Source organism: Culex quinquefasciatus, chromosome 2, assembly GCF_015732765.1.
Source record: "Culex quinquefasciatus strain JHB chromosome 2, VPISU_Cqui_1.0_pri_paternal, whole genome shotgun sequence".
NCBI lineage: Eukaryota > Metazoa > Arthropoda > Insecta > Diptera > Culicidae > Culex > Culex quinquefasciatus.
Genome location: NC_051862.1, coordinates 157959494 through 157971862, shown reverse-complemented (window position 1 = coordinate 157971862; position 12369 = coordinate 157959494). Strand labels below are relative to the sequence as shown.

At 34.2% G+C, this 12369-nt stretch overlaps 1 protein-coding gene across 1 annotated transcript; it reads left to right on the top strand.

The window, feature by feature from the left end:
• Positions 1 to 1994: 1994 nt before the first annotated feature.
• Positions 1995 to 10747, top strand: LOC6041476 (D-3-phosphoglycerate dehydrogenase). The gene is made up of 6 exons (XM_038257615.1): positions 1995 to 2253; positions 2321 to 2371; positions 9207 to 9361; positions 9708 to 10060; positions 10137 to 10355; positions 10446 to 10747. Exons 1-6 carry the CDS (start codon positions 2170 to 2172, stop codon positions 10580 to 10582), a joined length of 999 nt encoding a protein of 332 aa, XP_038113543.1. The 5' UTR covers positions 1995 to 2169; the 3' UTR covers positions 10583 to 10747.
• Positions 10748 to 12369: the final 1622 nt, after the last annotated feature.

Below are 12369 nucleotides of genomic sequence, written 5' to 3'. Positions count from 1 at the left end.
ATCGTATTCCTTTCTGCTGGATTGAAGAACAAAATCGTTTATTTCTCTTGATTCCCTGCATCAATCTTAATGAAACTGGTTGCAAAAGACGAGAATTTTTTTTTGCTTTAGAATAATGAACATCAATTTTTGAGCGCGCAAAAATTTGTGACCTTTTTCTTTAAAAAACATGTTTTGGAACACGAAAAAATGAGTTTCCCCGTGAAAATCAATAAAATAAACAGTTATATAGTTGTTAACAGATGTGTTCACGTATATTCAACTATTTTTTATTGATTTTTGACAGACTTTCTTGCCAAATAGTCCAAATTACCATCATTTTCAAAATTTACAGTTTTCTCATAGAAAAATCAAACAAATATTGGAAAAATGTACACCAAATTGTTGGAAATAATTTTTCTCATCTGAATCCGGCATAAGTTTTATTAAAATGTTGATTTTGAAGGAAAAACACATTTTTTCAAAAAATCATAGGTTTACGCTATTTGTTCATAGGTGGCGACATGTGTCTTTAAGCTTTGCTGCAAATTCTCTATTCTAAGTAATCGAATTTTTTTTAAATAATTTTTAAAGGTTTTCTTCTCCCTTAAAAATCGCGCTGGAAATCAAGGGACAAAAAAAGTATTTAAAAAAATAAAATAAAAAAAAGACTTCATAATTTTAATGAAATTTCAAGTGCAATTAGCTGAAATCTATTTAAAATGCATTCCCCTGCGTTTAGAATCATTTTTAGCATGTTTGAGTTTATTTAAAAATCTTTTGAATTTTGAAAGTTTCCGTTCTACAGTCCCGCAAAATGTTTTTCTTTTGCTATAACTTTTGTTTTCGTCAAATCTTACACTTTAAAAATTAATGATTGCAAAACAACTGAACTAGTGTTTAAATGCAATTTAAAACACGTTCTTCATTTTATATTTTTTTATTTTTTTATGCTAATTTTGAGATTTTTAGGGGAATCAGGCCGATGCAAATATTTTTCAAAGTTTTTGTCCCTCGGCTCTGGCCGGGGGAAAAAACGAAAACAGGATCGAAAAAATGTTTTTAATTTAATTTTACAACATAACTATACTACATACATAACTATTAGGATGTAATAAAAATGACTTTTTGGCGGGAATTCGAGGGTTTGTTTGGATGATGTTGAAAATAAACGCTTCAGTGGCCAAAATGCCTCAAAAAGTGACATTTAAAAAAAAATCTTTTTATACGGGTTAAATGATCCCATATAAAATTCCAATGCAAAGTGCCAGCTCCTGTTACGTCCAATCAAGCTCATATTTTGGATTTGGGCTCAATACGCCCACCGAAACAAACCCTCGAATGCCCGCCAAAAAGTCATTTTTGTTACACTCTAATAACTATACTACATAACTTAGATATACTTTATGGATGACGCCTTTTAAAAAAGGTTATATTTTTTTAATAAAGAGAATTTGTAAGACATAGCTTTGTTTGGAAATTTCGCTTCAAAAATAACTTGCGTGTTTTGATAACCAAATCCATTAAACATTGTTATTTGTTTATGCCTTAATTTTTTTTTTTGAAAACTGCCCTTCGTCACATAAACAGAACTAACTTAACAAATCTTGGATCGATTAGGCATCCGATTCTAAAAATATTTAATCTTTTGTGCATTAAGAATGTGTTTTTTGTGATTGTCAATACAACTTTAATAAATATTGTAATGTTCAAAACTGTAAGCAGACGAAAGATTCTCATCCAAAATTGATATTAGTAGTTACAGAACGTTTTGTTTTCCCAATTAAATCCCATTCAAGAGTGTCCCACCATTACCAATATGCAAAGAATTCTTCAAAGTACAGTTTTGCATTAGCAATTGCAACCGGTTCCAAAGCGCATCAGTTGCGATCCCTCCCTTTCTTCTCTTCTAGTTCTATCAATTCCAGCTTATTCCAGCCTAGCTTATATTACTGTTTCTACTGCCTACACTTGCACTTTAAATCGTCGTCGTCGCCGGGGCGCAAGCTGATGAGGCTCGACCCGTCGTAGAAAAGTGCATTAGTTGCAGTTCGTCGTTGGGTCGGTGCAGTTGTGTCGTTTAAACTTGGCTTTGAAATCAATTGACGGAGTGACATTGGGACTCTACACACAGTGTGTAATTGTAATTGATTTTGACCTTTGAAGGCACTTGTTGGAAATATTAGAAAAATGCCCTTGGAAATCAAAAACGTGCTCGTCTGTGACGCGGTCGACAATTCGTGCGTGAAGCTGTTGCAGGATCACGGTATTAATGTTAGTGAAATTGAGTGATTTTTTTGGTGGTCGAAAAGCACTTCAAATTGTGATTCTATAATTACAGGTTGATTATAAGCTGAAGCTTACGAAAGAACAGCTCGTGAAAGAAGTGAAGGTAAGTAATATGAAGTTAAGACATAATCGTTAACAGAGCAATTCTGTGAGATTTCAGTCACTCGATTGTTTTTTTTTGTATTTCTTAATCCGGCTGAAACTTTTTTGGAGCCATTTTGCATCATTAGTTTCTCCATATAATTTTCCATGCAAATTTGGCAGCTGTCCTTACAAAAATGATATATGAAAATTCAAAAATCTGTATCTTTTGGAGGAATTTTGTGATCGATTTTGTGTCTTTGGCAAAGTTGTAGGACTACACAGAAAAAAATGATACACAGTTAAATTTTTTTGGTGATTTTTAATTTCACTTTTTGTCACTAAAACTTAATTTGCAAAAAACACCATTTTAATTATTTTTTTCTGATAAAGACACAAAAACACCATTTTAATTATTTTTTTCTGATATGTTTTAGGGAACATCAAATGCCAACTTTTCAGAAATTTTCTAATCTAATCTAATCTAATCAGACCCTAGCGCAGCCAATCTTTCGAAGGGATCCTGGAGAGTGCCTTAGGTTAGATGACGCCTAGCACTCTTCTTGTCATTTATTAACATTTGTAGTGCGCCATTGCATCGGAATGCATTGAAACATCACAAGCGTTAAAGCGGCCAGGCCTACTGCGTAAAGCCGTATCGCAGAGATGACTCGTAATTGGGTTGAGTTTGAGCACTGAGTGTTCGAACAACAACACAATTCTGAATCGACAGGGGAGGAAGAAGCGTGGGGACACACCACCATACGCTCCGAGATTTTGGTTGTATTCGTTGGGAGCACCATGCTAAGAAGGTTTGGTACTCCGGGACCCCCTGGGATGGGACATTGTATTTCCACGAATGCCCTGGACACTATTTGCCGTGGTTATAGCGCCACAACTCGCTCTCTGTAACAGTATTCCTAATTCCAGTCCACGTTCACCAAGTCGTCATGGCCTAGTGGTTAGCATTTTTGCTTACCAATCCAAAGGACGGAGGATCGAGCCCGCCTCGAGCGACTTTGATTTTTCGTTCATATTCATCATTTCAAATTAATGTGTTCTAAACTTTCTCGTTGCGAGCAGATGGGAATCGAACCCAGAATCATTCGCTTACAAAGCGAACACCGTAACCAGTCAGCCACGGCCGCTCCTAACTTTTCAGAAATTTTCTGAACGGGCAAAAAATCTTTGACATTTAAAATGGACGTAATATTCAATTTTTGGCCCTTTTAAAATGTAAGTCTTGATTTAAAAGTTTTCAAATTATTTTTTTCAAAAAGATCGGAAAATTTCACGAATGTTTCATTGAAAATCGGACCATTAGTTTCTGAGATATTGACATTAGAAAATGATGGGCTGTTTGGGTGAGACTCCGAAAACTTCAATTTTCCTGTTTCTATTTCTTTAAGCCGCTGTATCTCAGCAACCCGAAGTCTAGTCTTCATTGTCTCTTAGGCAATTTAATAGCAAATTTTCTGAACTTTTCAAAAAATAAAAAATAAAATAAAATAGAAATGGTCACTCATGGTCACTATTTTTTAAAATCGAAAAACTGCAAATATTTCGCTAAAATCAAACTTTCGGTGGCTATTTCTTGAAAACGGAGCCCTTTATCAAAAAATCTGTAAAGTAGTTTTCGATTGCAAATTCAATTTTGCATTCAAAAATAACGTCAAATTTGTTTTTGCATGAAATTTAGTTTTTTTTTCCAAAAATCACTATTTTTTTCAAAAATTCATTACTCGGCGGCAGATTTTTTGACCATGTTTCTCTATGGCTCAAAAGTTGCGGATTTTTGTCCGCTAAAACATATCAAAAAATCTCGAAAATCAAAAAATACGTATTTTGGGAAATTTAGTTTTTGTGAAAAAAAGTTGATTAAAAAATCTGCAATTTTTTTTCCGTGTACCTATTTTTTTCTCAATAGTCCTCAATAATACCTACAACTTTGCCGAAGAAACCAAATTGATCAGAAAATTCACTCAAAAGTTACAGCTGATTTAATATTAACATACCATTTTTGTATGGACAGCAGCCAAAATTGTATGAAGACTTGTATGGGTGAACCAATGACACAAAAAAGCTTATTTGGTCATAGGGAAGGCCCCCAAAAAAATTGAGCCAAATAAAAAAATACAAAAAATAAAAATGGTCGAAATCAGCCGATTTTGTAGAGAATTGCTCATATATCATTTTTGTATGGACAGCTGCCAAATTTGTATGGAAAATTATATGGACAAACTAATCATGCAAAATGGCTTCTTTGGGCATATCGAAAGCACCAAAATGGTTTCAGCCGGATAAAAGAATACAAAAATTAAAATTAAAAAAATTCCGATTTCGTATAGAATTTCTCAACAGACAATTTAACAGAAATTAAATCGAAACAAAATAATTGAAAAATAGGAAATCATATTTTATATTTTATAAAAAAAATCATCCGTGCTTTTGAGATTAAAAATATAATAGATGAATTTCAAAAATAAAGTTTCATTTCATAACAATATTAATTTTTGTTTGAGATTTTGGTAAAATAAACAAACAGTCGATAATTAGACTTTTTTTTGTCAAACTTTATTCAATATTTGAATTTTTATTCTGAGATTAGGTCAATCCAAATTTTGCAATTTATGTCATAATCATGAAAGTCTTATTAAAATTATCTCTACCTCACTTCTGAAAAAAAAAACAAAAAAAACTATGGCACACGAATAAGAAATCTTGATAACAAATCCGGTAATTTTATGTTGTCGAATTTTTAATCACTGAACTGCCGTTCTATGCATCATTGTCCCATGTTAAAAAAAGTGCAACTGAGAAAAACGCGATTTAAATTTTTCGATCGTTTTTTGTGTTTCTACGCATAATTGTCCCGTGGGTCCCTATTCACCCCATTCATCCCTAATCATTCCAGTTAGCAGTTTATCACTCTTATTTGCAATCCTCTTGCTATACAATAAGTAAACAAGACACAATACTTCGTAAAACTGATAATTTCGTGAAAGAAAATACTTGGTGGGACAATTATGCGTAGAAGTGTAACGATGGGACAAACAGACTTGGTGTTGTTTTCTATGAGTTTCCGAACAAAGTATGTACTAGATTTTATGTATTTTTTGGAAAGTAAACGTCAAACTAAACCTAAAAACTAAGTTAATCCACCTATGTGGTTGGAGCCTTCCTCACTTATTGCCAACAATGGCTGATATGATGGAATTATACAAAAATTTCATCTATTTTTTAGATCCGGAATAAAAAAGTACATAAATATCACTTAAGTGGCCATACCTCGAGACAGGGTTGCCAGATCATCAATGTTTTGGACTCGTTGGAAAGGTTTTTTGATAACCTAAACAACGATGGGTTGGATGATGGAATTCTAAGTGTTAATATAGGTATTCGGTGCCCTCTCCCCGTGCCATATCTTCACACTTAGGAGACCCGGGAGGCGGAGTCTTGTCGCAAAAAGAACGATACACGCCTGTGGATCCGTTGACGAAACTGCAAGGTTTAAGAGGGCCACATTATAAGGTGTTACGTCGATTCCGTTTTTTTTTTTGGATGATGGATCCGGACATAGTTTACATACATTTAAGTGAGATCCGGCTTCCAAAAAGTACATCAATATCACTTAAGTGGCCATATCTCGAGACAGTGTTGCCAGATCTTCAATGTTTTAGGCTCGTTGGAAAGGTCTTTTGATAACCTAACCAACGATGGGTCGGATGATGGACCCGGACACAGTTTACATACATTTAAGTGAGATCCGGATATATGTGAAAACACATTTTTATACATAACTTTTGAACCACTTATCGAAACTTCAATCTGTATAAAACTCGATCTATGGGACCCTAAACCAAGTTGAATGCAACAGGTTCGGGTCAAATCGGTTCAGCCAGTGCCGAGAAACATGAGCTAGTTTGTTGGTCACATACATACATACATACACACACACATACACACAGACATTTGTTCAGTTTTTTATTCTGAGTCGATATGTATACATGAAGGTGGGTCTACGGCGTTTTTATGCAAAGTTCATTTTTAGAGCAGGATTATAGCCTTACCTCAGTGAGGAAGGCAAAATGACAAAAAGTCAGAATCGACCAAAAATGACATGGGACAATTATGCGTAAAACGGCAGTGGAATGTTTCAAAATCTACAACATTTTTTTTCTAATTTTGAAAACCATTTTGTCGATTTGAAAACATTTACAGCGAAATCGAAGTTTTACTATTTTATAATTCTCTACACGGAGAGACCGGCCGGGGCAAATCTAAGAAAATCTTGGTTAATTTAACTAAAAGTATGGGTTAATTTTTTACACAGCTTTTTTTCAACAATCGATTGTTGATTTTGTTAACCCGAAATTGCTAACCACCGGTAATTAAAATTAACTAAAAAAATACTTGGAATTGCCATTTTTGTTGGTTAAATGGCCGAAAAAAATTCTAGCAGTCGACTGCTAGAATATTTTTTTCAGAAAAATTTCTTGTTTTCAGCTAAAATATTGTGGAATATTCTGTTAAAACTGGCTGGGAAATGTTTTTTAACTATTTTTCAACAATTTTTTTCGTTGTATCAACCGAAATATTTTTGCATGCAGCAAATTATTAGTGGTTTATAACAAAACATTTCTTAATTAGACATAATTTATGTAAGTGTTGATATATATTTTCTTTAATTATCTAACGATATAGGCTGGGCCGAATTTCTAGCTATATTTTAACTATTGTCTTACTTGAATACAAAAAATTATTCGTACATGTAGTCAATAATTAGCTGTTGTTAGCAATATGTTTATTGAACTTGCAGTAAATTTTGTAATAATACCTCACAAATTAATGCTGAGTGTTTTTTTTTTCGCATTTATTCTGCCTAAAAATTTAACGTTTTGTACTAATTTGTTTTTTTTTTTTTGCATAAAGTTGTTAAGTTACTGTTAAAAAGCATCATAACAAAACTTTTTTTTAACTGTTGTTATAAAACATGTAAAGTTGCGTTAAATTAAAAATAATGAAAAAGCATGTTACAAATTTTGTTGAACATATTTAAAAAAGATGTTTAATTTAACATGAATTCCTGAAAAATAGAAATCGAGCAAAATTTTCACCAAGTTTTAAGCATATATTTTTATTATGTTGTATAAAATTAAGTGTTGTTTCCACTTACCATCACTGTGAAATCATCCGATAAGTCATCATCATCTACAATGGTCTCAGGTTTAGTTATTTTTCTTGTGGTTGGAAACAGAATTTTCACTAAAATGAACCTTTTGCTGCAAATAGACATGTGAAATGTATTAGTAATTTAATACAAAATTCTTAATTTCGGCTATAAATTGAAAAATGGAACGTAAATAAATGAAATTATATTGAGGAAAGAAGAAATATCAATAATGCTACTTACCAAAGTTGCATTAATTTAACAATTACTTTTGGCAACAAACTTTCATTGCATTTGATTCAATTTATTCAACGTACTCCGATTCCTGAAAAAAATATTTTGAGTTTTACTTACCAGTTTATTGAGCAGTCGCAACATATTACATATTGCAACAAAACTTTCAAGATAATAATTATCTATATTTTATAAATTTTTATTTTTTATATATTTTACTTCATCTCTATTTTTTATGTTGTCATGTGTACGCATTTCAATGTTTTTTTATAATTGATGATTCTGAAAAAATAAGCTTTTTAATGATTCAGTTTTCTACTAAAGAATCACATTAGATAAATTATTGTGCAAAAATAAACCCATACTTACTTGGATTAACCAACATTTTGTTAAATTTGCCCGGGCTGCTCTATCCGTGAAGAGTCGGCCCGCATTTCCCTTCTATTGCCTTCTCGTTCCATCAAACATTCTTCTAACGTGATCAACTCACTCGCATTGGAGATCCTCATGGCGAAGGTCATCCTCTTGCTCTTCATAGTTTATCACCTGCAAAGAAATCATCAACAAACCTACTCACCAATTCCACCTCCCCAGTTGCAACACTTTGATGTGCCACTTCAACATTAGCTAAATAGTGTTATTTTCATCTTTCACATCCTCTCACTTCATAATTAACAACACAAACTCAACAAATCGACCGCACTCGTTCGAATCCTGACTTCAAATGACAGACGTAAACAAACCCAAGTTCATCTTTTAAATATTCAACCAAATGTAAATTATATTCAACCAACAAAATTTTTGATTTTCCTAAAACCAAAGCTAACAGTCGAGCACGTTCATTCGAGTTCGGGAAATCTGTTAGCTTTTTGCCTCTAGCATTTTCAACAAACAGGTTATTAAATTAATACTAAATTTTAGTTTTTTTAACGGAATATTGGCAGTAACAAGTACGTTTTTGTTAAAATTTACGAAAGTAAAATCAACAATTTTAATTGTTAAAATTTCTGGGCACGGTCTCTCCGTGTATTATAGATATTATCGTGGTTGAAAAATGGTAATAATTCAATTGTATCTATTTTCTAAAATCATGAAGCTGTATTCTCATTTAAAGCATTGCCATAAATTGAAAAAGCAATTTATTTTTATCCTAAATCAATCTCCAGACAGAGTCAACAGTACTAGAAAGATGACGGCTTACGTAGTGAACTCTACTATCATCAACTTGGTTGACCCTTACGTCTCGAAGTCCGTAATCAATGAACTGCAATCTTTATCACTCTCACCCCGATGCCTTAAGAGACAATCCCCCTTCCATTTACTCAGAGCCCAACCAATCCAACATCTAATCTCTTTCCTTCTTCTGTGAAGAACAACTCATCTCGCCCATTCGATGATGATAATGAGTGATTTCTATTTGTTTTCTCCCCTCTGCTGCTGCTGCTGCCCCCAGGGCTATGACGCACTCATCGTGCGGTCGGATACCAAAATAACGGCGGACATTCTGGACGCCGGAGCTGGCAGCCTGAAGGCCGTGGGCCGGGCCGGGGCCGGCGTGGACAACATCGACATCCAGGCCGCCACCAGGAACAACGTGCTGGTGCTGAAGTGAGTATTTTTTTTTTGTAAAATGGTGTGGATCTTGTAAAAAATCGTGAATGCTCGGAAATCATTCTAAGTCAATTTTTCTTCATTTTGTTTATTGAATAAGTTTTGCTAGTAAAATATAGTTTACAATAATTTTTTTTTTGCTAATTATGCGATAAGACGCAAAATTAACAGTAGGTACGGATCCTACACTTATCCAACGAAACTTGCCGAGTTGGATTAATATGAAGAGTGTTAAAATAATCGAACTTATGCGAGTTTCTTCAAACGTTCATTTGCAAATAAAAAAAACAATATGATTTTTGTTATTATTGTTAAACATAAAATCAATCATTTTCCATTTCAGCACTCCCGGCGGCAACTCCATCTCGGCCTGCGAACTGACCTGCTTCCTGATCGGAGCGCTGGCCCGGCCAATCTGTCCGGCTGCCGGTAGCATGAAGGAGGGTCGCTGGGATCGAAAACTGTACTCGGGCAGCGAGTTGTACGGCAAGACGCTGGCCATTCTGGGCCTCGGTCGTATCGGTCGTGAAGTTGGCATCAGGATGAAGGTCTTCGGAATGCGGGTCATTGGGTTTGATCCGATTACGACGCTGGCGGAGGCTCGTGCCGCCGGGATCGAGAAGATGGAACTGGACCAAATTTGGCCACTGGCGGATTACATTACCGTGCACACGCCGTTGATTCCGGCCACCAGAAGTAGGATCTAACTTCGATGACGATGGGAACTATCAATAACTAAAATGACACTCTTTTTTCCCGTTGGTATTTTTAGATCTGATCTCAGCGACCACGCTGGCCAAGTGCCGGAAGGGTGTCCGCGTGGTGAACGTGGCACGTGGTGGCATCGTTGACGAGGCCGCCCTGCTTGACGCACTCGAGAGTGGCCACTGCGGTGGGGCGGCTGTCGACGTCTATCCGGAGGAACCGCCGAAATCGGAAACCACCAAAAAGCTCATCAATCACGTGAGGGTGGTTGCAACGCCACACCTGGGTAATACCATATTGGCAATATTTTCCCTCCAACAAACTGCTAATTCGGGCTGCTCTTTTTTTTTGTTTCACTTTTCCTCCAAACAAACAGGAGCATCTACGTCAGAGGCCCAGGTGCGAGTCGCGGTGGAAGTCGCGGAACAATTCATCGCCCTGACGGGGACGTCCGAGGAGTACACCGAGTATGCCGGCGTCGTCAATCGGGAGGTGTTGAAGAATGTGTTTTAAATTGAATTGCGGCTGCTATTTTTCGCATGTAATTGAGCCTGAACTTGGATGTTGACTTTGTCGATTTTGAAAGCATTTATAATTAGAATAGGAAAGATATTGTTGACTTTTGTTTGAATGTAAAGGAACTGATAAAGGTAGCAATGTCAATAAATGATTAAAGATTAAAAAAGCATTTTTATTGAAAGAAAAAATCCACAATTATTGAACATTTCTAAACTAAATTGATTGAATGGCGCTCGGCGTGTAAAATTTCAACTAGGAAAAGGTACTCAGGACAAAGGTTTACATAATTTAACATTTTCACAAAGACCGTTTTTTGATAGTTTTTTAGTTTTCCTTTCTTTCTCCCTCGGTTGTCCTCAATAAAATTTTATTAAAAAAATATCAAATAAAATTTGTTACTGTCTTATGTCTTTTTGACGACTACTATTTTCACGAAGTTTTCTTTTTATTTTGATGCCTCTGTGCTCTCTTATGCTAACTAGGATAGAAAAACAGCAAGCTTAGCTTAGCACAGAGGCCTTGATTTGGTACTGTCATCAGGGGCGAATAGGGAAACATGGGCAATATTTCGATATTTTGTATTGGTTTTGGATAGAAAAGACACAGAACTACAAAAATGATGCATCGTTTTAAATAATAAATTAAATTTAAATCTTAAAGGCGCTATAAAAACTGCTGTCCCTACTGAGAATGAAGCGTTAGCCTCAATTCGCTCCAGATGACGGTACCAAAAAATACCAAAATAGTAGCTTATGCAACAAGTTGCAAAAAGAAGATTTTTTCAGCACGAGTCGTACATTTATCCAACGAGGTTTACCGAGTTGGATAAATACGATGAGTGCTGAAAAAAACAAGTTTTGCAACGAGTTCCATACAACATTTTTTGCAATTCCGAAAAACACCCTTTGAGTGAAATTATAAGTCAAATGTTCATGTATTTTGTCAATAAATCGTTTAAATCAATTTTTTTTTGAAAAGTATTACTTTTCAAAACAAGTGCTGAAAAGTGTTGCAATTCGATTCTGTTATTTTTGGTAGAGAAAAGTAGGCTGTCTCGTCGTTCTAGAATGACAGGAAAAGTAAGGAGTTTCACGACGGAATTGCAAAAAAACAATTTCAAACTAAAATCATATGATAATTTTTAAAATCAGCGTTTTATTTCTATTAAAAAGAACGAACAATTATTATTCTGGCAAGTTTTTATTTTTGTTTAATTTTTGTTATATCATTTGAAAATAAGGCATCCCTTTCCACCAAGAACAAAATTGAGTTTATTTTATGTTTTTTCAGATAAATTTCTTTAAGTTTTCTTTAGAAATTACAGTTAAAAGTTAAAAATTTAAAGCACTAGAGCTACCAAAAGCGTAAGGGGTTTTAATGTGAAAAAATATCTAAACTACTTTCATTGCTTTTATTGCTATGAAAATTCTTTGAACCGAAGTCATTTTTTAAGGTAAAAACTACTTCGTGTTTTATAAAAGGTGCCCAAAAAATTCTAACAATTTCAACTATTAGCTCTAAGTATTTGAAAACTTTGAGTTGGGGGTTTCTTAAAAACGGTATTTCAAGTAAAAAAAAAACAAATTTTGAAGGTGAATTCAATGCTTATTTTTTTCATTGTAAGCACAAACCAATAAGATTTGATGAGGAAAAAAAGGTTTGAAAAGAATAACATTTTTTTGAATGATTTTTTTTTCATTTCAACTTAATGTGTCATTATTATTTTTTATCATATTCTATCAAACTGTTGACAGATACAAATTTAAAAACAATTTTATGGT